The 21,270-nt window shown below is 60.2% G+C and overlaps 3 protein-coding genes across 8 annotated transcripts in view; 2 read left to right on the top strand and 1 right to left on the bottom strand.

The window, feature by feature from the left end:
• The window catches only part of ZER1 (zyg-11 related cell cycle regulator), a 30,361-nt gene extending 28,020 nt beyond the window's left edge, over nt 1-2,341 (top strand). For all 3 annotated transcript variants that reach the window (XM_047698658.1, XM_047698656.1, XM_047698657.1), the window contains exon 16: nt 657-2,341. In XM_047698658.1, coding sequence (XP_047554614.1) covers nt 657-714 — 58 coding nt within the window. In that variant the 3' untranslated portion in view covers nt 715-2,341. The remainder of the gene's footprint in view (nt 1-656) is intronic.
• A 3,370-nt stretch (nt 2,342-5,711) lies between these two features.
• On the top strand, nt 5,712-9,109 carry ZDHHC12 (zinc finger DHHC-type palmitoyltransferase 12). Of its 2 annotated transcripts, none has more exons than XM_047700535.1 (5): nt 5,712-5,869; nt 7,319-7,455; nt 7,832-7,909; nt 8,106-8,272; nt 8,456-9,109. In XM_047700535.1, the coding sequence occupies exons 1-5, from the start codon at nt 5,770-5,772 to the stop codon at nt 8,784-8,786; spliced, it is 813 nt and encodes a 270-aa protein (XP_047556491.1). In that variant the 5' UTR covers nt 5,712-5,769; the 3' UTR covers nt 8,787-9,109. The 2 variants fall into 2 exon arrangements, with proteins under 2 accessions (XP_047556491.1, XP_047556492.1); XM_047700536.1 differs by having other exon boundaries at nt 8,478-8,679.
• On the bottom strand, nt 9,048-20,209 carry PKN3 (protein kinase N3). Of its 3 annotated transcripts, none has more exons than XM_047700532.1 (22): nt 19,674-20,209; nt 17,277-17,517; nt 16,922-17,067; nt 16,344-16,455; nt 16,143-16,270; nt 15,748-15,931; nt 14,450-14,596; nt 14,257-14,366; nt 14,007-14,150; nt 13,541-13,616; nt 13,295-13,457; nt 12,999-13,101; nt 12,824-12,891; nt 12,472-12,535; nt 12,230-12,321; nt 11,793-11,969; nt 10,788-10,904; nt 10,610-10,686; nt 10,053-10,195; nt 9,859-9,966; nt 9,603-9,737; nt 9,048-9,500 (listed from the first exon to the last, which is right to left on the bottom strand). In XM_047700532.1, exons 1-22 carry the CDS (start codon nt 19,881-19,883, stop codon nt 9,288-9,290), a joined length of 2,958 nt encoding a protein of 985 aa, XP_047556488.1. In that variant the 5' UTR covers nt 19,884-20,209; the 3' UTR covers nt 9,048-9,287. The 3 variants fall into 3 exon arrangements, with proteins under 3 accessions (XP_047556488.1, XP_047556489.1, XP_047556490.1); XM_047700533.1 differs by having other exon boundaries at nt 9,603-9,683; nt 10,788-10,850; nt 19,674-20,200; XM_047700534.1 differs by lacking the exon at nt 19,674-20,209 and adding an exon at nt 18,659-19,640.
• Between the last annotated feature and the right edge of the window lie 1,061 nt (nt 20,210-21,270).

Genomic DNA, 21,270 nt, shown 5'->3' with positions numbered 1-21,270 from the left:
AAGGCATAGTGTTGAACAGGAAGGCCATCTGAGGTCCCAGGTGACACCTGACTGCAGTGGGCTGGCGGTTCTCAAGGGTCAGTCCAGAGGGGGCACGAGACCGGGGCTCTGAGCACCAGTGGCAGTTCCTGAGACCGCAGCACTGGCCCTGGCTGCTGGAGAGTGTGAGGGGCCCTCGTGCTGGCACGGCTGCCCTGGCCCCACGCAGACTGCCGTGGGCTCAGGCTCTCTGGGGGAATCTGGCATGCAGGCAATTTGGGGACCACGAGTATGCCGCCCCAGTAGGCAGGGAGAAAGTGAAGAAGGCAGGTGGTGCTCAAGAAAGGAGCAGAGAGAGTTGGGAAGGTCAGGTGCAAGCCAATTCAGGGGAGCCCCTAACCACAGAGGCCCTGGGGCTGAGAGGTAGGGAAGGGGAGGGGCCTAGGGAGGAAGGAGGGGGCCCAGGGGGCTGATCGTATTGGTGTGCACAGGTGCCATTTCCTGGGCACTCCGCACGTGCCAGCCCCCCCGCCCCCCCCACCCCCCAACACACCTCCTCGCTCACATCAGCGTCACTGCTGACACTGGCTGCCAAATCCAGTGGCCTCCCCTGCCGGGAGGAGCCAACCTCACCTGACCCAAGGCCGCCCTTTGATGCTCTCTCCCGTGGTCTCCAGCAAGGTGATTGGGCACTGCAGTAACTTTAAAGAGGAGAACATGGACACATCCAGATAGAGGCCTCCGCCCCCACGGCCGCCACTGCTCTGGACCACAAGGCCAGGAGGAAGCTCTCAAGCAGCCCAGCGGGCGGACCGCCTCCGGGTAGCCTCCTGCTGGATGAAGGGACATGGGGACTTTTGCACAACCGATGCTTTTCCTTAACATTAGTGAGATATATATATATTATATATATATATATATATATATATTATTTTTTTTGGTTAGGAAGTGTGAAGTTTTGTGTGTATGATTTCTGTACAAAAACAAAAGAACACTCCTTGAGTCCCCGCAGCTTCCTCGGCCGCTCTCAAGCCCCAACTCCAAGCCTTCATCGCTGCCACTCACTCCCACCCCCTAAGACTCAATGCCTCAAACGTCGTGAGAGTCTGGTCCTTTCCCAGTGACCTCAGACCCTGGCCTCGCTTCCCATTAGGAGAGGCAGCAGCTTCTGAAAGCCCACTCCCGCACCCTAACGCAGCCGCCAAAGCCTGAGAACCCCATCTGGGCTCCTGGGTGTAGCTGATGGAGTTTGGGAGGAAAACTAGCCCCATTGGGTCTCCCGAATGCCTTGGTGCTCCCAGCCGTCGGCCATCCGGGGCAAGGAAGTGAGTGCTCAGGCGGCCCCAGCCCCCGGGGACCCTCAGGAGCGGGGCTCCTGTTGGCCCCCTGCCAGTTCTCTGGCCAGACCTGCCTGGGGCCACGCTGCTATAGAGGCTGCCTGCTGGTCTCCCACCGGGTCCCAGGCTACTGAAGGCCCCAGCCCAGGGCTGGTCAGAACTCAGGCAGATTCCACTGCCCCTTCTGCCAAACATATTCAGTCCCTGCCCCAGCCCTGGGAGCCAGCACCACTGGAGCCTGGGGCTTGCTCCTCACTCCCCAGCCCTTCCCCTGCCCACAGCACCCATGGTGCCCAGGCACCCCACCAGCAGAACTGAGCCGGCCTCTTTTACCCCTGACCACACACACACACACACACCTGCCCCGCTGCCCGGAGGACCCCACATGCCTCTCGGTGAGGCAGGAGGTCCCCACTCCAGCCGGACCCGCAGCCAACAGGTAGCTGCTTCCAGACCAGCACTGGGCACAGCCTGCAGTGGCCCCACGTGGCCCTTCTGAGCCCCTCCTCCCTGCCCCCAGGCTTTACCTTGGGAACCTCTGTGCTGTGTTTCAGAGAAGTGTGAGCTGCAAATGTATCTTGAAATATCTTGTGGTCCTCCCTTGATGTAACTCTGCATTGCTCTCTGGAGACAGGCGGCGGCGAGGAGGCCTTTCCAGAACAAGGCTCTGGGGGAGCAGGGCCAACTCTGCAGGCATCCCCCAGGGGATGACCTTTTTTCCTTCCTCCTTCCCTGGGCCTGTTTTTGGATTCTCCTAGCATTTCTGCCTCGAGGCAGAACAGGCTGGATGAGCAGCCCAGGGGAGAGGCACCAGGCCTTCTCCCCCCAGAGTCTGTCCCTGCCAGCCCCGGGAAGGGGGTGGCTGCCCTGCGCTTCCTGAATGTGGCGGACAAGCCACACCTGCCCCTCCCTTCCCTGCCCAGACCCCGGGCAGAGTTCACATCGCGTTGCTTTACCACCTGGGGCCTGGGTAAATGTCTGTACTTTGGGATGTCACAGAAATACATTTTTGTGCAAAGTGGAAAGAATAAGGTGTCTTTTTTTGCAGAAGGGATGGGGTCAGGAGAGGGGCTGGAAGCAGTTTGGGCACTGGGCCTTGAATGAGGGGACCTGCAGCAGGGAGGGTCCCTCGGGCCAATTTGTGTGCCCAGCCTGGAGGGCCAGTGAACTGCAGCCTGGACACAGGTGGCGGATTGGCCTGAAGTCTGTGCCGCCTCCCATTCTCTCCACACCCCATGCCCGGACACAGCTGGCAGCAGGCCCTCTGCCCAGGGTGGTCCAGTCTGATGGTAGAGACGATGTTCTGTGTGAGATTACGACCCCGTGTGCAGCGAGCAGGGAGCACAGAGAGGGCGCCTCCCGTGCGCTGGCAGGAGTGGGAGGGAGGGCCCCGGGGAGACAGGTTAGCTGGGCAGCCACGCTTCATCGAGGAAAAGAGCACCTTCAGCGTGGAGGTAAGAGACAACATGGTGTCCGCAAGCAGGCACAGAGGCTTCTTACGAGAGGAGACGTGTGAGCTGAATCCAGCCAAAGACAAGGTTGCCGCGGGGTGCCTGGGGGGCTCAGTCAGTTAAGTGTCCGACTCTTGATTTCAGCTCCGGTTATGATCTCAAGAGTCGTGGGATCGACTTGATCGACGTGATCGCCATCAAGTGGGATCCCCCCACTTGATGGGGATTCTCTCTCTCCCCCTCTCCCTCTGCCCCTCCCTCCTCTAAAATAAATGAATAAATCTTTTAAAAAGGGAGGGGGCCTGCCCGGCCTGGCTGTGACAGTCACAGAAAGAGCACCGCAGACAGAGGGGCCTGATACAGGGGCCTTACAGGGAGAGCCACGAAGCCGGCCCTGAAAGCCACAGCAGAGCGAAGGAACAAGGGCACAAGCAGGAGGACCTGGAGAAGCAGCTGGGCATCCGGCTTTGACCTGGCGGAACTGCTGACAGTGCCCTCCGTGCTCCTGAGGCACCAGCAAGGTTGCACCCAATTGAGGAGAGCTGTTCCCCAAAGAACAGTCTAGATGCTGGTGGCCAATTGAAGGGGATCATCCCCCCCACCCCCACCCCACATGCCAGGCACGTGTGTGGCCAGTGCCCAGAGACAAAGACCCGTTCCTTGACCAAACTCTAGTCAGGCTCCCCTGAGCCCTGTTCTCAACTATACCTCAACCTGGGCCTCGAAGAGCCCTGCTACGGGCTCTCACCACAAGTGATTTTGTCCTTCTCCCTCCCCTCCCTTAAAACACTAAACCACTAAGGTAGTTTCTCACAGCTCAAGGCCGCAGCCCTAGAATGACCCAGATGCCCTTAAAGGGCCTGCCTCCAAGCTGCCCAAACAACCTACTGTTTGTTTTAGCCACTGCCTGACCCAGGCCCCCACGATCACCACCACCACCACACACCACCCTGTCTTCGAGGATTTGCTAAAAAGGGCTTACAGTTGGGAATCCTTCCTCTCTCCCTTTGAAATGTATTTGCGTCTTCTACAACTCAGGAGACCTGAAAGCTATTCCTTCAAAGAGCAGTGCTCAGGGAGGATCAGGCCTCCATCTCCTAGTCCCTGTGGGAGGACAGGCACCCTTTAGCTATTGCCCGCTCACATACACAGCTGACCTCCTCAGCATTTACACTGACCAACCCTTTATAATTTTTCACTTCCCTGCGTCTGTACAAGCCACCGCTGTTCTCGCTTTCCACTCCCTCCTGGTTCCTTTAAAACACCCAGTCACCTCTGTGCAAATGAGAGTTGCATTCAATTTACACTGCAGTAGCATGTTACTGATGAAAATCTGTCCTTACCGCTTTAACTAGTGTTTGACTTTGTCTATCTTTCACACCAGCACAGGGCATGACTCATGGAAGCTTTGGCGTGATCTGTTTCCATTCAGCACACTAAGCCACCCATTGCAGTAACCAAGATTGAGTTGCAAGTGACAGTCACTCAACTCAAATACCCACCCAGGCTGGTCAAAGGTGGGAGGAAATTCATTAAGGGAACCTAGAGATTAATATCAGCTCTAGGAATACCTGGATCTAGGGGCCGAGACAACATTGCTAAGACTCTCTCACTCCCTCTTTCAGTGCTGCTTATCTCTGTGACTCTATAAGTTGGCTTCATACTCTCCTGGCACAGTCTCCCTCCTTGTAGTGTAAAGACAGCTGCCAGTTGCTCCTACATCCTAGTCCTTATGCTTGAGATCCGAGGGAACGCCCCTTTCTCTCTCAGCATTTATAGGGTACTCTTATAGACTGTTCTGATTGGCTCTGCTGAGTCACATGTCCAGCACCTAGGACCAATCACCGGAGACATTGATATAGAGACCCAGGTTTGGCCCTGTAGAGTCACATGACCACATCTTGTCTCCTGCCACCTGGTAGAGTGAGGGACAGAGTTCCTCCAGAGCCACACGGGATGGGGAAGAGTCAGTTCCCCAACAGAAAAGGGGATGCTGAGCTGACAAAACAACAGATGCCAGAAGAGTGTCCTGGAAGAGCCGATAGGGCCAATCTGTTGGAGAAAGAAGGTGGATGTTGGTATCAGTGGCAAGTGTGGGTGGAAAGGCAGAGCTGAATGGGGAGTGCCCTGGGGACACAGTTAAAGGAGTGTGAACAGTGAATGATGATGAGGTTTCATTTTAGAATATCCCGAAGCCTCGGGTTGGGCAAGTCCTTCGGGCAAGGTGAGGTATTGGCTTACAGCGGGGGAGATGACAGTCCCGTACTAGACACTGTCCTTGCATTATTTAATCCTCCCAACCACCCTGTCAGGGGGATGGTATCGTCGGTCTTCACTATATAGACAGAAAACAGAGCTCAGAGTGGTTCAGTAACTTGCCCGAGCTCACACAGATAGGAAGGGGCAGTGCTGGTATTTCCCACTCTGACTTCACTTGAGCCCCTCGTACCCAGGATCTGCACCCGGGACGACCACTTTGCTCTCATCCTGTTCGCAGTATCTAAAAATGAATAGCGAGGAGGTAAGGGTGTCACCACGGAGCATCCGAGGGCGAGTCCTGCCCCCCTAGAGACCTCAGGCATCACACCCTAGAAACCAGTACATGTCCACAACCTGGAGTCACACCGAACACCTTGAACATGGAAGCGCCCGGAGAACTGTACGCATGCGCGAGGTCGTGGGGTTGGGGAGGGCTGGGTGGGAGCCCAAGGGGGCGGGGTCGAGACTCGCGCCTGCTCCTCGGCTTTCGAAAGTTACCTGGCTGGTGGGGCTGGGGCTGGGGGAGTTACCAGCTGCGCGCGCGCCGGCCCTGCCCTCAGCCTCTTCAGGCACCTGTTGGCTCGAGGGCCTACGCGGCCGCAGCTGCTATCCAATAGACAGCCTCCCCGGCCCAATAAGGCCCCGCCTATCTCCAAGATCCACCAATCCCCGGGTGGCCGCGGGGGCCCTCGAAGGCCCGCCCCTCCGGGCGCTTCTTCCGGGTGGGGCCCCGGGCAGAGGAGATGGCGCCGTGGGCGCTCCTCAGCCCAGGGGTCCTGGTGCGGACCGGGCACACTGTGCTGACCTGGGGGATCACGCTGGTGCTCTTCCTGCACGATACCGGTGAGCCGGACCCCGCGCGACCCCGGACCCACCCAATCCCGCGTGGTTCCCCAGACGTTTGGGTCTCACTGGGTCTCCTGCTGAAGCCCCAGAAATCCTGGGATTCACCCCATTTCCGCTAGCTCCTGAGCCTCTTCCCCATCTATCATTCCAAGAGCCACCTGCCTTCTGCCTAATACCCAGTTGATCCCTAATTAATCCCAGCATCTTCCTGATCCCTGCCAGATGCCCTGTGCATCCCAGGACCCATCCGGTCCCCTCCAGATCTGACGTCCGACCTGAGCCCCCATCTCCCCTGATCCCGGGACCCACCCGGTCCTTCCCAGGAACTGACTCCCAACCGTCCCTCCGTAAGATTCCGAGGATCAAGTAGATCAAGGACTGGCACCCCACCCATTTCCGTGGCCACTAGCTGCCCAGGTCCGGGCTCCCCACGCTCTGGGGCAAGAAGACACCGAGGGGGGTGGCCCGCCCCTCACTTCGCCGCCCTCACTTCTTGCCCTGTGGTCCCTAAGCCGGCTAACATCCTTCCCCTCTACCTGCCAGGCTGCTTCCAACCCAAGTTCTCACCCTCCCTCCCTGCCAGCTAGGGTAGCCCCACTCCCCCTTCCTTGCTCCAGCCTCAGCCCCTGGACTGGGGCTGTTGTCACTTTCCTCCCAAGACTTTCTCAAGCCTCCTCCACGGTCCTCACCCTTAAGCCTAAAAACGTGCTCCGTCTCCCCATCAAAAAGGAGCCCCCCAACCCATCTTTCCTTCTCTGCTCCTTTTCACAACCAAGGGACCCCTGAGCTGTCCATACACTGTCACCTAACTGTCCCATGCGCCTCACTCCTCACCCCTGCTCCCCAAAAAATCCTCATTCACCCCCATGAATTGGATCGTCCCTGGCCAGCCCCTCCTCTGTCTTTATCTCATGGGCATATCAGACCTGCCTGGTCTCCCATAATGGAGCCAAAGGCAGGGACCCCTCCTCCCTCTCCCACACATCTAGTCAAGTCTGGCCCCTTCACCCCCTTCCCCCTTATCTGTCCATCCCCGTCTGCACTCTTCCTGCCAGTGCCCTTGTCTGGCTACCCTCCTCTCCCTCCTGGATAAGATCTCTGCCCCCAGGCTTCCTCCTGCTCCCCCATCCATCTTTTCTCCAGCAGGAGGGTTTTCAGAAACAGTTCTGACCCTATAAGCCTCCATGGCTCCCTACTACCTACCCTTCACCTTCCAGATAAAAGGCAGATGAACTGCCTTCCCGCCCCCGCTCCCGGGCCCAAACTTCTCCCTCCTGTACCCTATGCAGTGGCAACACTTGCAGACTTGACCGCTCATTAAACCCCATCTCCAGGCTTTTGTTCAGCCAGGGACAGACTCCCCACCTTCAACTACACCCCCCAACACACAGCCTTCTCCTGTTCAGCTCAGGCCTCAGCCTCACTCTCCTCCTCTGGCCTCTTCAGCTCTGCGGCAGTGGGAAGAGCAGGGGGAGCTGCTCCTGCCCCTTACCTTCCTGCTCCTCGTGCTGGGTTCCCTGCTGCTCTACCTGGCTGTGTCGCTCATGGACCCGGGATATGTGAATGTCCAGCCCCAGCCCCAGGTAACCCAGGGGCCCCTGGGGGCCTGAACCCTCTCTCCCCACAACAGGACACGCGAGGCCTCCGTAACGGTCTCATGCCAGGATCTGTGCAGAGCGCTCTGCTGGGGGTGCCTCAGTGAATCCTCTTAGCAGCCTAGAACCCCATCCTACAAAGAGGAAATCGCCAAGGCCCAGCGAGGGAAAACAACTGGTAGAGGTCACGCAGCTTCGCTTCACTCAGACCAGAGCATTCTGCCCCTTCAAACCCCCTCCAAGACACAGGGGATGGGCCCCCAACTGCGCAGACCCGGAGCTAAGCTAGTCCCCAAGGGAAATGTCCACTGGTACCATCTGCCTCCCAAGGGGACCCGCTCTTATACCCCTCTCCCACTTTCAGGAGGAGGTGAAGGAGGAGCAGACGGCCATGGTTCCTCAAGCCATCCCCCTTCGGCGCTGCAGATACTGCCTGGTGCTGGTGGGTGACCGGGACCTCCACGGGAGGGCGTGGGGGCAAGGTAGAGACTCCCTGACCTCCTGCCCCCTGTGCCTTGGCCTCCCCACTCCAGGAAGGCCTCCCTGATGGAGGCCCCAGCCTCCTGACCTCATCACTCCCCTCCGTCTTGGGCCCAGAGGGGAACTGGCCTTGAGCCTGCCTCCCTCCCTGCCCACAGCAGCCCCTGCGGGCCCGGCACTGCCGCGAGTGCCGGCGCTGCGTGCGCCGCTATGACCACCACTGCCCCTGGATGGAGAACTGCGTGGGGGAGCGCAACCACCCGCTCTTCGTGGCCTACTTGGCGCTGCAGCTGGTGGTGCTTCTGTGGAGCCTCTACCTGGCCTGGTGGGTTCCACTACTGCCCTGGCTACGGGGGGAGGGCCGCAGCATCCGTCCGCAAGGTGGGGGGAGAGCTGGACTCCCTCTCCGTGCCCTCGGACCTCCTCCCAAGCAGCCTGCCCACCGGGGCTCCCTGGGGTACCCCTGCCCTCCCCCAGCCTTACTCCCCATCTGTCTCCTGCCGTGCAGGTCTGGCCTCCATTTCTTCCAGCCTTGGGGGCTATGGCTGCACTCCAGCGGGCTGCTGTTTGCCACCTTCCTCCTGCTCTCCCTCTTCTCCTTGGTGGCCAGCCTGCTTCTCGCCTCGCACCTCTACCTGGTGGCCAGCAACACCACCACCTGGGAGTTCATCTCCTCGCACCGCATTGCCTATCTCCGCCAGCGCCCCAGCAACCCCTTCGACCGTGGCCTGACCCGCAACCTGGCCCACTTCTTCTGCGGATGGCCCTCAGGGTCCTGGGAGACCCTCTGGGCCGAGGGAGAGGATGAGGAGGGGGAAGGCAGAAGCCAGGCTGTTTAGGGTCACTGGAGGCAAGGCCACCATCTTGTGCCTAAAAACCAGAGGAGATGCAGCCTGCTGGGGTCGGCCCTCAGAGGGCCCTGAGGTCCTTTGCTCCTGCCCGCTCCTCCAAGGCCTCAGAGCAGAGCTGAACGACAGAACCCTGTGTCAGTGGGCAGTAAAGGAAGAATGGGAGGCAGAGGACAGGTGGGGGAGCTCAGGTACCAGAGACCTGGGCTTTGGAGACCTCCACCCCGCCCCCCCACGCCAGGATGCCTCCAGTGCACAGTTTTATAAGTTTAATAATCTATAAAGCAAGTCAAGTATTAAAAAAACCAACTGCTCTTTGCTGTGCTGCCCTTTCTGGTCCAGGTCTCCTGGGCAGAGGGAGGTGGTGGCGGCGGAGAGCCCCCCCACAACTGCCACTTCAAGGCCCAAGACCCACAAATAACCCAGGGAGGCCCAGGCCTCCAGGGCAGGGCACGCAGCTGGGGAGACAGGGCGGACGCACCCGAGAGGCCCTCAGGGCCCCAGGAATCTCTCAGACACAAAGTCGAAGTCTCGGAAGGCGGCCTGCTGGCGGGCGGTCAGGGGGCAGTGGGGGTCAGGCGGGGTCAGGGCTGGCGGCAGCCCCGTGAACTCGCCCTCGAAGTAGCGCAGGTCTGTAGGGCCACAGAGTGTGGGCAGGAACGGGGGTCGGACGGAGCGGGCGAGTAGGGCCTGCCAGTCGGTGGTCTGGGGGGCAAGGGGAGAGTTGCCTGAGACGATGAACATCGGCCCACGCGGCCACGCCATGCCTCCCCCTGGGCCAGGCACCCGGCACCTGGCACCACTCACCCTGAAGAAGGGCTGGGTTTTGATCTCCTCCGCATCCTGCTCACCTGCCCCCAGGCGCTGCTCCGGGCACTTCTGCAGGAGCTGGGCCAGAAGACAGGGGCTCACAGAGGCCACTTGGCCCCAGGCACTGCCCACCTGCCCACATTCCCCAAGTGAGCTGGGCCGCGGGGCCCCCAAGAGAATGGGTGGTGACGGGGCAGCCATGAGCCATGGCCACTGTCCAGCCCAGCCCTGCCCAGTCCCCTGTGGTGATCACCTTCTGAATGAGCTCGAGACCTTGCACTGACAGAAAGCGGGGATATGGGGCATCCGCATTGACAATGCAGTCAAACACCTCCTCTTCCGTGTCTCCGGGGAATGGGCACTAGGGGGAAAGGGGGGGTCACCAGGGTGCCTAAGCACACCCCCGCCCCCACCTAGCAGCCCCGGCAGCCCAGGTCCAGTGCTCACCTCACCCACCAGCATCTCATAGAGCAGCACACCCAACCCCCACCAGTCCACAGCCCGTGTGTAGGCCTCCTGGGTCAGCACCTCCGGGGCCAGGAACTCTGGGGTGCCACAGAACGTGCTCGTCCGGTCCCCAAAGCCGATCCCTGCAAACCAGCATCTGCACTGGTGCCAGCCCAGCATGTCTCATCCACACAGCCTCAGTGGGGGCGAGAATCAACAGCCAACCCTCGTGACCCCAGGTACCGAGACCCATGCCAAGCCCTGCCCCATACCCTAGAAGGGGGAGCAGTTTTTACGCCATCTGACAGGAGAAAGCAGAGCCTCAGTCAAGTTCATATGCCAAGGTCACGAAGGAAAAGGAGAACCTGGTGCCCTCTCCCTCTGGCTGAGGGCAGGCTGGGGCTCTTCAAGAGCCTCTCAGGCTGGGAAGCAAAAAGCGATGTGTCCAGCTGGTCCCTGGAATGAGGGCTGGGGTGGGGATGGGGGGCTACAACCATGCTGGCCTGGGCTGGGGAGCAGCGCTGGAGGACAGGGAATCCTGGGCAGCAGGGACCCACCTTCCTTACACAGCCCGAAGTCTGCGATCTTCAGGAAACCCTGGGCATCCAGCAGAAGGTTATCCAACTTCAGGTCCCTGAGGGTAAGGGGGCAGATCAGAGGGGCCCTGGAGCATCGCAGGAGGAGGGCAGTGGCTGCTCCTTCAGCCCCGCTCCCAGCACCCCTGAGGCAAGTTACCTGTGAATGATCTTCTTCTCATGTAACAACTGCAGCCCGAGGACCGCACAGGCCAGGTAGAACCTGTGAGCGGCATGGGGCGGGGGCGCGGGTGGCGGAGGGAGTTCAGGCCCAGGACTGTGGTGGGCAGGGCAGGGAGACACCAGGATGGCCCCAACCCGGGCAGCCCTGAATGTCCCAGCCAGAGTCAGATGCCAGGGGGAGGGGGCGGGGAGAGTGGGTGCTTCTCCAGACAGTGGCCCCAACGTTGCTGCCCGCTGACAGCCTACCCTTCCTGGGCTTTGACACTGTGCCAGGAATGATGCCACGTGTCTTCACGCCTTACTCTCCCACATCCTCCCAGCCATGCACCGCTGACACTCATCGCATCTGTTTTTCAAAGGAGGATCTGAGACTCAGATCACGGATGCCCCTGGGGTCACATAGCTAGTGGCAGACCCAAACTCCAGAACCAGCACTCTGCTTCTCAAGAAATAACTCCAGGGGCGCCTGGGTGGCTCAGTCGGTTAAGCGTCTGCCTTCAGCTCAGGTCATGATCTCGGGGTGTCCTGGGATCGAGCCCCACATCGGGCTCCCTGCTCAGCAGGGAGCCTGCCTCTCCCTCTCCCTCTGCCTGCTGCTTCCCCTACTTGTGCGCTCTCTCTCTCACTCTGACAAATAAATAAAATCTTTAAGAAAAAAAGAAAACAGAAATAACTCCAGTTGCCATTCCCTTACTAGTCACAGGTTCCAGTGCTCCACACTTTATAAACATTGGGTTCATCTACCCAATAAGCCCATGACCTAGTTCTCATGCGCCCCATTCACAGCTCCATAAACTGAGGCCCAAGGTCAGAGGTGCTGTGAGAGCTGACGAGAGCGACAACCAGGGTTTGAACCAAGGCTTCCCTGACTCCACACTGTTTTGCTGCTGGGCACCCTGGGGGAAGCAGGGTGAAGGGAGCGGGGCAGAGGGGACCGGGAAAGGCTTGCTGGGAGAGGCAGATAAGAGGGGTGGGCACCCACCTGGCCTGGGGCTCAGGGAAGACATCCTCGTGGATCTGCATCATGAGGTCGCCACCAGCTGCAAACTCGGTCACGAAGCAGGCATGGCTGGAGGTCTGGAAGCAGGCAAGGAGGGAGAGCAGGAAGGGGTGCCCCGTGCGGCCCACGGCCTCCAGGATGCGTTTCTCGCAATACAGGCTGTGATGGGGGGAGGGGGTGTTTGGAGGGAAGGAAGACCCCTGCTGACTGAGCCCTGGCCCTCTGGCACTTCCAAGTGTCAGGTGGTAGAATGATGGTTTCTACATATCAGGCCAAGAGAAAGCAGGACCTGCCCAAGGGCACCCACTTAACTGCTGTGGGTGCTAGAAAGAGAAGCCAGTGCCTTCTGGTGCCCCTGGCCCAGGCCGGCCATCCAGGATCCCCTCCAGGGCCAGACGCCCACGGGCCGGACTACACACCTCTCCGTCTCATCCCGGCTCAGCACCTCCTGCTTCTTGAGTGCTTTGATGGCGTAGTATTTCCCCGTGCCTTTGAACTGGACCAGGAGGACCTGGGGACCAGAGAGAGCTCAGGCTCCAGGTGGACAGCACAGGGCAGCCTTTGCTTCCCTCACCCACGGCCCCATGGATCACAGTGTCCTCTCAGCTCAGGTGCTGGGGCCTGCTCACCTCCTCCCACGGTCCCCTCCTCGGCCCACTACCTTCCCAAAGTGTCCCCGGCCCAGCACGGCCAAGCAGCGGAAGTCCTGAAGCCGGGGGGCTCTCCTGCAAGACAGAGGGCACAGGACAAGAGCTGGGACTCCATGAAGAGCTGCTCCAAACCCTCCATGTCCAGTCCTGGGCTGTCCCCACCAATGACACTGGACAGCTGGGGGTGGGGGTAGGGGGTTCCAGGCACAGCAGTCTCCTAGAGTCTGGAATGCAGCTGGAGCTCAGTAATACGGCTTTAGTGAGTAAGAACCTGACAGCAAGGAGCATCAGATGGTGTCTGAATGGACACCCCAAGTGAGTAGGTAAATGTCTGAAATATAAAAGTGAGCCCGATGTGGGTACCTGGTGACTGAGGCAGGAGGAGGCGGCCCAAGACGTGTCCTAGGCTCCATGTGGGGACGTTTGGTGCGCTGTGAGGGCAGAGGGGCTCAAACAGAGCCGGGCTTCCCACCCTCTTTCCCTCCAGCCCCGCCACCCCTAACCCAGCAGCCCCCTGGGGCCATCAGCAACCCCTCACCGGGATCTCCTCGGGGGTCGGCTCCCGGGGCAGGTAGAGGCGTGGGGGCTTGGGCGGGGGCCTTGTCTCTTCTCCCAAGGGGCTCTTCTTGGGTGGGAAATGACTACATGGAGAGAGCAGACAATGGCGGGGCACAGGCCGATGGAAGAGCAGTGGGGACAGATGCACAGCAAATGCCAGAGACAGACAGATGGAGGGTCGGAGGGGGAGTGACGGGAACAGAAAGACAGCAGTTGCACCTGGAGAGAGGTGGATGCGGCAGAGAAGCAGGCCCCCAAGGTAGGGCGGCTCCTCACCTGGGCGAGGCAGGGTCAGCCCGGGGTGTGGATGGGGTCTCGGGGCACGATTTGGGGGGGCTGATTGTGCTTGGGGAGCTGCAGGGAGGCAGCAGGCTCATGACCAAGCGTCCCCAGGCCGCCATGCTGAGGTTCATCTGCGAAGCCCTCAGGAAGTCCTGACCTGGGACAAAAGGGGGGCTCAGCCCGGGGCCCCCAACGGCCCCTGCCCTGCCCCTAAATGCACACCCCTCTCCCTGTCCACACCTCGGCGTTTGGAGAAAATGCGTTTCTGCCTCTGCAGCCGGGGCCTCCTCTCAATGACAGGGTCACAGAAAGTCACCTGCAGGGGCAGAGGGCAGGGCTGGAGACCAGTCTTCTCCCACCCCACCTGCCACCAGGGTACCTCCCTGATCTCTAGGATCCCAGCCTGAGCCCCCAACATCAATGATGCAAGAGCCAGAGGGGCCCAGAGAGAGGGATTCACTATCTGCATTGGTACCCGTGGGGAAACTGAGGTCCAGAGAAGAGAGGCACTTGTCCAGGGTCGCATGTGAGGCTAGGCAGTCAGGACCAAGATGCAGGCCTCTAGACTCCCCTGCAGTCCTCAGACAGGGGCTGGGAATCCTTAGTTCCTGGAGACCACCTCCCTCGGGGCCCCAATTTCCACTCTGATGGGTCACCTCATCTTGAAGGCCCTTCTAGTCAGGTCAGAGGGCAGGGTAGGGGGCACCTGGGCAAAGAGCAGGCCCTGGGGCACCAGACTGAGGGAGAGCTCGTGACAGGCATTGTCCAGGAAGTCCTCCAGCCGCAGGAAGGCCACGCCACACAGCTGCCGCCAGTCCCGCCAGCGCACCCCGATCTCCAGCTCCCGGGCCTACATCGGGGAGGCCAGGTTGAGGGGTGGGGCATGGCATGTGTCCCTACTTGGCTGGCCTTCTGCCCCATGGCCTGAGGTCACACCTGCCTGCCCCATGGCTCACCCGCTCCAGGGGGACAATAAAGGTCTGGTCCCAGGACTGCTTGGCCACCGGCCCCCAGCCAGTCTGGCCCACGACACGATTGTCCACCTTCAGCACGGCCAGCACCTCACCTGCAGGGCCAGACAGGGAGCTCAGGGCAGGCAAGGAGTGGAGGTTGTCTGCTGTCCCCAGCTCCCTGTGGCCCCCTACTCACTGGCCAGATCTCCTCCACCACGCTGCGGCTTGGCCCTGCCCCGGAGCCAGCCCTGGGAGGGGCTCCCAGCCACCGAGGCCGCTGGGGACCGTCCAGGCACAGCTGTCAGCAGCTGCACACAGCCCAGGAGGCGGACCTCCAGCGTCCCTGTGGGGAGAGTGCGGGGAACACCGTGAAGTGTCATTCTCCCTCTGCCACACCCAGGTCTCCCCAGGATGGCTGAACCCAGATCTTGCCCACCTTAAGCGGGGGGTGGAGGGGGACTAGACAGGAGACAGTATATAAGGTGGCCCCAAGCACCCAGATGAATTCTAGGCCTTTTAACAAGCCATGCCCTGCCCTGCCTTGCCCTCTTGTCTACTTGGCCAATTCCCAGAAGTCCTTCAAGGCTAAGTGTAGATATCACCTCCTCCAGGAAGCATTCCTTGAATTCCCAAAGCCAGATGAGGGAGCCTATGCAGCCCCTGTACTTCCCCTTCTCAGCTCTGTTCACAATGGGATGTGGCCTATCTAACCCTGAACCAGCTCTGAGCAGGGAAGGTACTGGGCTCTCTGGCTGGCCCTGTGTCCTGGGTAGGAAGTTCAGGGTTTCCAAAGTCAGCATGCTTAGATTATTTGTTGATTAGAATTCAACTACAATTCAGACAAATCCAGCTCAGGGATAAAAAACAACTTTCTAGTAGTCCAAACTGCCCAGGACTGGGTACCACTGCCGCCAGAGCTGTGAGCTCCCCAAACATGGGTGCTTTAACCACTGTCATGGTTACTCACGTAAATAACGGCTTCGCCAATTGTGTGCGGACAATGCCAACAGTGTGCCTAGCACTTCCCACGCCACAACTCGCTGACTTTCACAGCAACCCCATGAAGTAGGAGCTGTCATCCCCATTTGACAGGGAAGAATAAACTGAGGGTCCAGGGGCACCTGGGTGGCTCAGTGGATTAAAGCCTCTGCCTTCGGCTCAGGTCATGGTCTCAGGGTCTTGGGATCGAGCCCCACATCAGGCTCTCTGCTGAGCGGGGAGCCTGTTTCTCTCTCTCTGCCTGCCTCTCTGCCTACTTGTGATCTCTCTCTCTCTGTCAAATAAATAAATAAATAAATAAAATCTTAAAAAAAAAAAAACAAAAACAAAACCTAAGGGTCCAGAGAGCAGAAGTCCGTTGCCCAAGCTCACGCAGCTAGTGGCTGGTGGGGGACCTGGATTAAAACTCTTTCTCCAGAGTTCTACCCCTTCTGTGTTTCAGGGCCCTCGCTGGAAGAAAAGGGGAGCCCTGATGTGGGAGGAACTCCTGGCTACCTGTCACAGCGGTGGGCTTCACAAGCACTCCCGAGGGCTGGGGCTTCCCAGACACAGCGGTCCGCAGCTCCCGCGTCACTCGGCCACGCAGAGGATGAGCGGGAGGAAGTCCCTCCAGCAGCTGTTCCAAGGCCAGCCGCAGGAGGTCCAGCTTCTGGGAGGACTCCTGGAGCTGGGCCTGAGCCTGCGGAGCAGAAACAGGAAGGGCGGACAGGCCCATGAACGCGGCGGCCAGGGCCAGGGGCTCAGGCCACCTGCCTGCAACGAAAGCCAGGCAGTGTGTCCGGTTTCCTCACTGCTGCCCCGCACAGCCCGACCACGGGGCAGAGGGTGGCGTGGGGACAAGCAGACACTCAGAGAGGAGCGGTCATGAAGGGAGGGCACCGCGGTCTGACCTCGGCCAGCGCCTTCCGGTCGTGCGTTCGCCGGCCACCCAGCAGCTTCACCACATTCTTGGCTCCCTCAGCCACAGCGGCCTCAACGCGTAGCCGGTGTCTCAGCTCCTCTGCCAGCAGCTCGGGACCTGGGAGGAGGGGGTCAGCCCTCAGGCCCACGCCCCGCTCGGCCCTGCCCAGCCGCGTCTCTCCAAGCCTCACCTGGTTCCGGGGCCCCACTGGCCTCCAGGCTGCTGATCTTCATCCTCAGCAGGGCCACCTTCAGCTGGCTGTCCCGCAGCATCTGCTGGGCCGCTGCCAAGAGTTTCCTCTCCTGTAGGGTCATGACATATGGCCCCACTGATCCAAGGCCAGCCCGGGGCCTCCCCTGTCGGACCAAAGCTGAAGCCAAGCCTCCCTTGTTAGCCTCAGTCTGGGGCAGAGCCTCCTCCATCAGACAAGAGCTAGGCTCAAGCTTCCCCCATCACATCAGGACCGGGCTCCCCACTAGGAGTCGGGGCCAGGACTGAGCCTTCCCTCCTACACCGGGAACATGGCCTGGGGTTTCCCCATTAGACCGAGTTGGGCCCCCTCTGTTAGATTAGGACGTCAAGCTGCGCCTGCCCCACCGAGCTGAGATTTAAGGGCTATGCCTCCCCCATCAGACTAATGGCTAAGACTGTGTCTCCCTTAGAGGGTCACTGGCCCGGCTCCATTCCCTCTCAGAATAGGGGCTGGGGCAGCCCCTCCCCTAACAATCTGAGAGCCACAACTCTTCCCTCAGACCCCAGAAGCCTTACCTTGGGTGTGCCGGTGGCATACGTGCGGGTCATGTTCTCCGCCCCCTGCTTCACCTTCAGCTCCACCTGCAGCTGCCTCTGGAGAGCCTCTAGGTGCCGAGCCCTGGGCTGCTCCACGGGGGGCGGCGGGCCTGGGGCCACAGGCTCTGTGCACCAGCGCAGGGCCATTAAACCCTGACCCAGGCCCTGACCCAGACCCAGAGCCCCCTGCCCTGGGGCCTCACTCTCTCCACCCCTCACCACTCCTCCTAGCCAGAGCGACCCCTGAGGAGGCTCTGAGAGGGGTCAGGGCCGAGGTCAAGGAGCTGGGCGGGCGCAGCACCTCCCGCCCCCGAGGGTCCGACTTCCCACTCACCGGCCAGGCCCGGCCCGGGGTCCGGCAGCACGATGCGCGCGTGCAGCGCCCTCAGCTCTCCGTGTAGCTGCTCCAGGCGGCGGTTGGAGGAACGCGGGAGCTGCTGCACGTGGCCCAGGTGGCGGCGGTCCGTGGCTACCCTCCGCAGGTTCTCTACCCCCTCCTTGATTTTCAGCTCCTTCTGGATGGCCCGGCGGATCACCTCTTTCTCAGCCTCAGGGGGCCGCTGGTCGGCTCCAGGCTGTGGAATGGCAGAGCAGTAACGCCCCCTCCCATCCCAGCCACCAGGGCCGCGGGTCCCCCCAAACGGAGGTGTGCCTGGTGCCATCCGGCAGGCAGGATGGAGCCCCTGATCTTGGGAGGCATCTCCGACCTTCCAGATAGTATCCCCGGGCCAGATGCGAACCCCAAAGCTGTGTCCCCTACCCGTGCTCCCACCCTCTGCTACGAGAGAGGAGGGAAAGGGAAAAATTCGTCCTGCCTACCGTCAACTCTTGAACGACACAGGTTTGAACCGCATGGGTCCACTTACAAGCAAATTGTTTTCGATACATACAGCCCAGAGCTGTAAATGTATTTTCCCTTCCTTACGATTTTCTTAATAACATTTCCTCTTTTTCTAGCTTCCTTTATTGTAAGAATACCGTGCAGGGTACACGTGATGCACGTTACAGGTGTTAGTCAACTGTTGATGTTATGGGTAAGGCTTCCGGTCACCAGTAGGGCTATTAGGAGTTAAGTTCTGGGGGAGTCAAAAGATATACGTGCATTTTCAACTGCCCGGGGAGCGGGGGGCCGGTCAGTGCCCCGGACCCCTGGGTTGTTCAAGGGACAACAGTACATGGTGTCGGGGTCTGTTCCGAGATTTGCAGACATTAATTTGCGAATCCTCACAACAACCCCATGAGGTAGGTTTAGTTGTTATCCCCATTTTACAGATGGGGAAACTGAGACACAGAGGGGCTGAGTAACTTGCCCGAGGTCACACCACCAAGAAGGGGAGGCCACCCTCTGCCCACCAACCCGTTGGGCTGCCCTAAGGCTACAATTCCCGCTGAGATCTGGGGCCAGAAAGGAGGCTGGGGAACCGCCCAATGTCACACTCAGAGGGCAGCCGGAGGTCTGAGTAGGAATGTTCCAGCAGGTAGCAAAGCAGAGGCACAGAGAGGGGCAGAGGAGAGCTCCGGAGTCCATTCCCAGCTCAGCTACTAGGAGGAAGTAGAAGCTTTCTCACACTTCACCCCAGGTGGGAGCAAGGAAGAGGAAAGGCTCCTTCTCAGAAGCCAACATTTTGAACCAACCAGTGCCAAAGCTGACCTCAGCCCAGGGTGACCCACGATGCCCCCCACTCCCCATGGACTCCTTTGGGGCCTCCACCTTACCTCTTGGGTCTCCATCTCTTGCGCCCAGTGCTAGGGGTGCCAACCCAGCCTCAGGGACACCCCCATCCGACCCCAGGCCTGCACTGGCCTGCTGGCCTGGCTGTCAGAGGGCAGGGGCGGGACTCAGGAAATCCTTTGAGGGCCCTAGGCCAGAGGGCCAGAGCCAAAGGCCTGAGCAAACAAAGATCCCATGGAGCGGGGGGCCCGGCCACCAGGGTCCTGAGTCACCCAGCTGCCGCTGTTGGGCGGAGGTTCACAGGAAATAGGAAAATGTGTACAAGCCACGGCTGAAACAGGCTGAGGGACCTCCGGAGGAAGGGGGTGGGAGGGGGCAGAGGGAGTGCTTAAGGCTGCCTAAGACACTGGGTGGGGGTTCTCCAGGAGTCTTATGGGGGACACTTTACACTTTACCCTTGGCATTCCCCACGGTCCTAACTGCTCTGGCATCCTGCCAAGGACACAGGCCGCCTCTCAGCTCTATAGCTGGGACCCCACCCCATTTGCTCTGGGTGGACCTCCCCCCTCCCCGCCCACTGACAGACAAACACACAGCTTTGGCTGCTGTGTCCACCAGCCCCCACTAAGGGCGCCCCCACCCTGGGCTCCCCCCTCGCCACTTGGACTAGAACCCTCTGTGGACCCAAGGTTCCCTCCCAGGTGTTGGGCCAGAACCCCCCATTCTCGTGTCCAATCCCCACATGCCTTTGTGATCTGGGGAGGACCCCCACAAGTGCGCAGAGATTGGCCCCCTCCCCGGGCCTCTTCCCCCTGCGTGCACACACATTCCTCTCCCCCCAGGACTGGCCCAGTGTGCCCCCACGACCCCCCTTTGCTTTCCAGACAGATTCCCATGGTCTTACGGTCCCACGGGGAAGAACCGATTGTAGGAAACTTTGGGGCCCATCCCGGTGGCCCTGACTGCGGATTCGGACGTGCTCATGCGCTGGCCTGACTGGAGGCTCTGAGTCACTTGGGGGTGATTTAGGGACGTTCTCAGGGGACCTGAACGACTCACCCCCATGCTCAGCTCTGCCCTGCGAGGTGTAGCGAAGCTCGGGGCCGGGGCTGAGAATGGACCGGGCAGGGGCTGGGGGTCGGGTCTCGGGGCCGCGGCCGGAGCTCGGGGCGCCCGCGGCGTGCATGAGACTTCCCGAGCCCCTCGGCCCGCGCCCGCAGCCCGGCCTCTCCCGGCGCCGTTCACCTGCCGCGGCGCCCCCTCCTCCATGGCGCCGCTCCGGCCGCACCGCCCCTCCTCTCGACCACTGCCGTTCCGGAAGCCCCGGCCCCTCCGCCAGGACTTTCAAACTTGAAACTTCCCGGGAAGCGGAGCCGGAGCCGCGGGATCGGGCGCCCCCTCCCGAAGTCCGCTGGCCCTCGCGGGACCTGGGATCAGCGCCGCCTCTCGGCGCGAGAGGTCAGCGCCCGGGACCCTACTCCCCAACCCGCGGCCCCCGCGCCTCCCCGGCTCCCACGGTCCGCGGACTTTGGGGCCCAGTGTCCCTTTCCTGAGGCCGCGGTTCCCGCTCGGTGTGACGCGGACCCCGGCCCGGGACAGAAGGGCAGGAAGGGACATTTCCCGGGCCGGGTTCTCTAGCGCCCTGAGGGGGGTGGCCGGGCGGCGATAGCGCCGCCTGTCGGCCACGGGACCCTGCTGTGCGGCCCGCCCGGTCCCCGCAGGCTGCCCCGCCACCACCGACTTCCCGCCCCGAAAATTTCTCATCTCATCGTCTTAGGTCCCTGTGTCAAATGGGCTAATCCTAAACCTGTCGCCCCACGAAGTCTTGGCTCTGTGTAGAGTCACTACTCTAAGAATGTATGCGTCTCGAAAAAGTAAAGCTTCACCCAAATCACGCCAAATTACAAATGACAGGTGAAGATACCAAGCATGTCGTGGCACCCGGGTGGGTGGCTCAGATGGTTAAGCATTTGCCTTTGGCTCCCGTCATGACCGCAGGGCTCTGGGATCCAGCCCCACGCTGGGCTCCCTGCTCAGAGGGGAGTCTGCTTCTGCCTCTCCCCCTGCTTGTGCTCTCTCTCTCTCTCTCTGAAGAATTAAATAAAATCTTAAAAAATAAGTAAATAAAACCAAACATCTCTCAGGCCCCTGCCACTCAACCAAAGTGGAGCTTTCTGGGTCAACCAGAGCCACCATTCTTTCCTTGCCCTAAAGAACCCATCCAAACAGAAGACACATTTACATCTTAGGAAATACCCCCAATTTCAGGAAAGCCAACCGGTGGGCACGGACCAATCTGGCAGTGGCTTGCCTGTGTGGGAATTCTAGGATCCTGTGCTAACCAGCGCTATGACTAGGACTTCACTGGAAGGAACCTGGTCCAAGGGGCTGGGAGTAGGGGTCAAATATTGAATGGCTGATTTGCTGACTTGGAATAGGCGCCCTCCAGTGCTTTTACTGAAGAAAATGTGAGTTCCTCTTCATTCTCTCCACTTCCCCAAGAGTGGAGGAGATACTGACAAGCCATGGACAATCCTGGGTTGTCCTGCAATGGGAAATTAACCAAGGACACCAACATATGCAAAGGCAACTCGCTTTAGTGGGGGGGGGGGGGGGTGGCATGCCCACACTTCATAGAGGCAAGTCAGGACACTTT

Source organism: Lutra lutra, chromosome 13 (genome assembly GCF_902655055.1).
Source record: "Lutra lutra chromosome 13, mLutLut1.2, whole genome shotgun sequence".
NCBI lineage: Eukaryota > Metazoa > Chordata > Mammalia > Carnivora > Mustelidae > Lutra > Lutra lutra.
Note: the sequence above shows the minus strand (reverse complement) of the source record. Positions and strands in the feature narration are given on the sequence as shown.

Excerpts from the sequence above, each read along its gene's own strand:
- ZDHHC12 (XM_047700535.1), top strand. The coding sequence starts at position 5,770 with ATGGCGCCGTGGGCGCTCCTCAGCCCAGGGGTCCTGGTGCGGACCGGG. Across the intron at positions 5,870-7,318 it reads GCTCTTCCTGCACGATACCG|CTCTGCGGCAGTGGGAAGAG; the intron begins GTGAGCCGGACC and ends TGGCCTCTTCAG. Across the intron at positions 7,456-7,831 it reads ATGTCCAGCCCCAGCCCCAG|GAGGAGGTGAAGGAGGAGCA; the intron begins GTAACCCAGGGG and ends TCCCACTTTCAG.
- PKN3 (XM_047700532.1), bottom strand. The coding sequence starts at position 19,883 with ATGGAGGAGGGGGCGCCGCGGCAGGTGAACGGCGCCGGGAGAGGCCGG. Across the intron at positions 13,617-14,006 it reads AGGGCCTGCTCTTTGCCCAG|GTGACTTTCTGTGACCCTGT; the intron begins GTGCCCCCTACC and ends CTGCCCCTGCAG. Across the intron at positions 10,905-11,792 it reads TTCCCTGAGCCCCAGGCCAG|TCCTGGGCCTGAACTCCCTC; the intron begins GTGGGTGCCCAC and ends TGCCCACCACAG.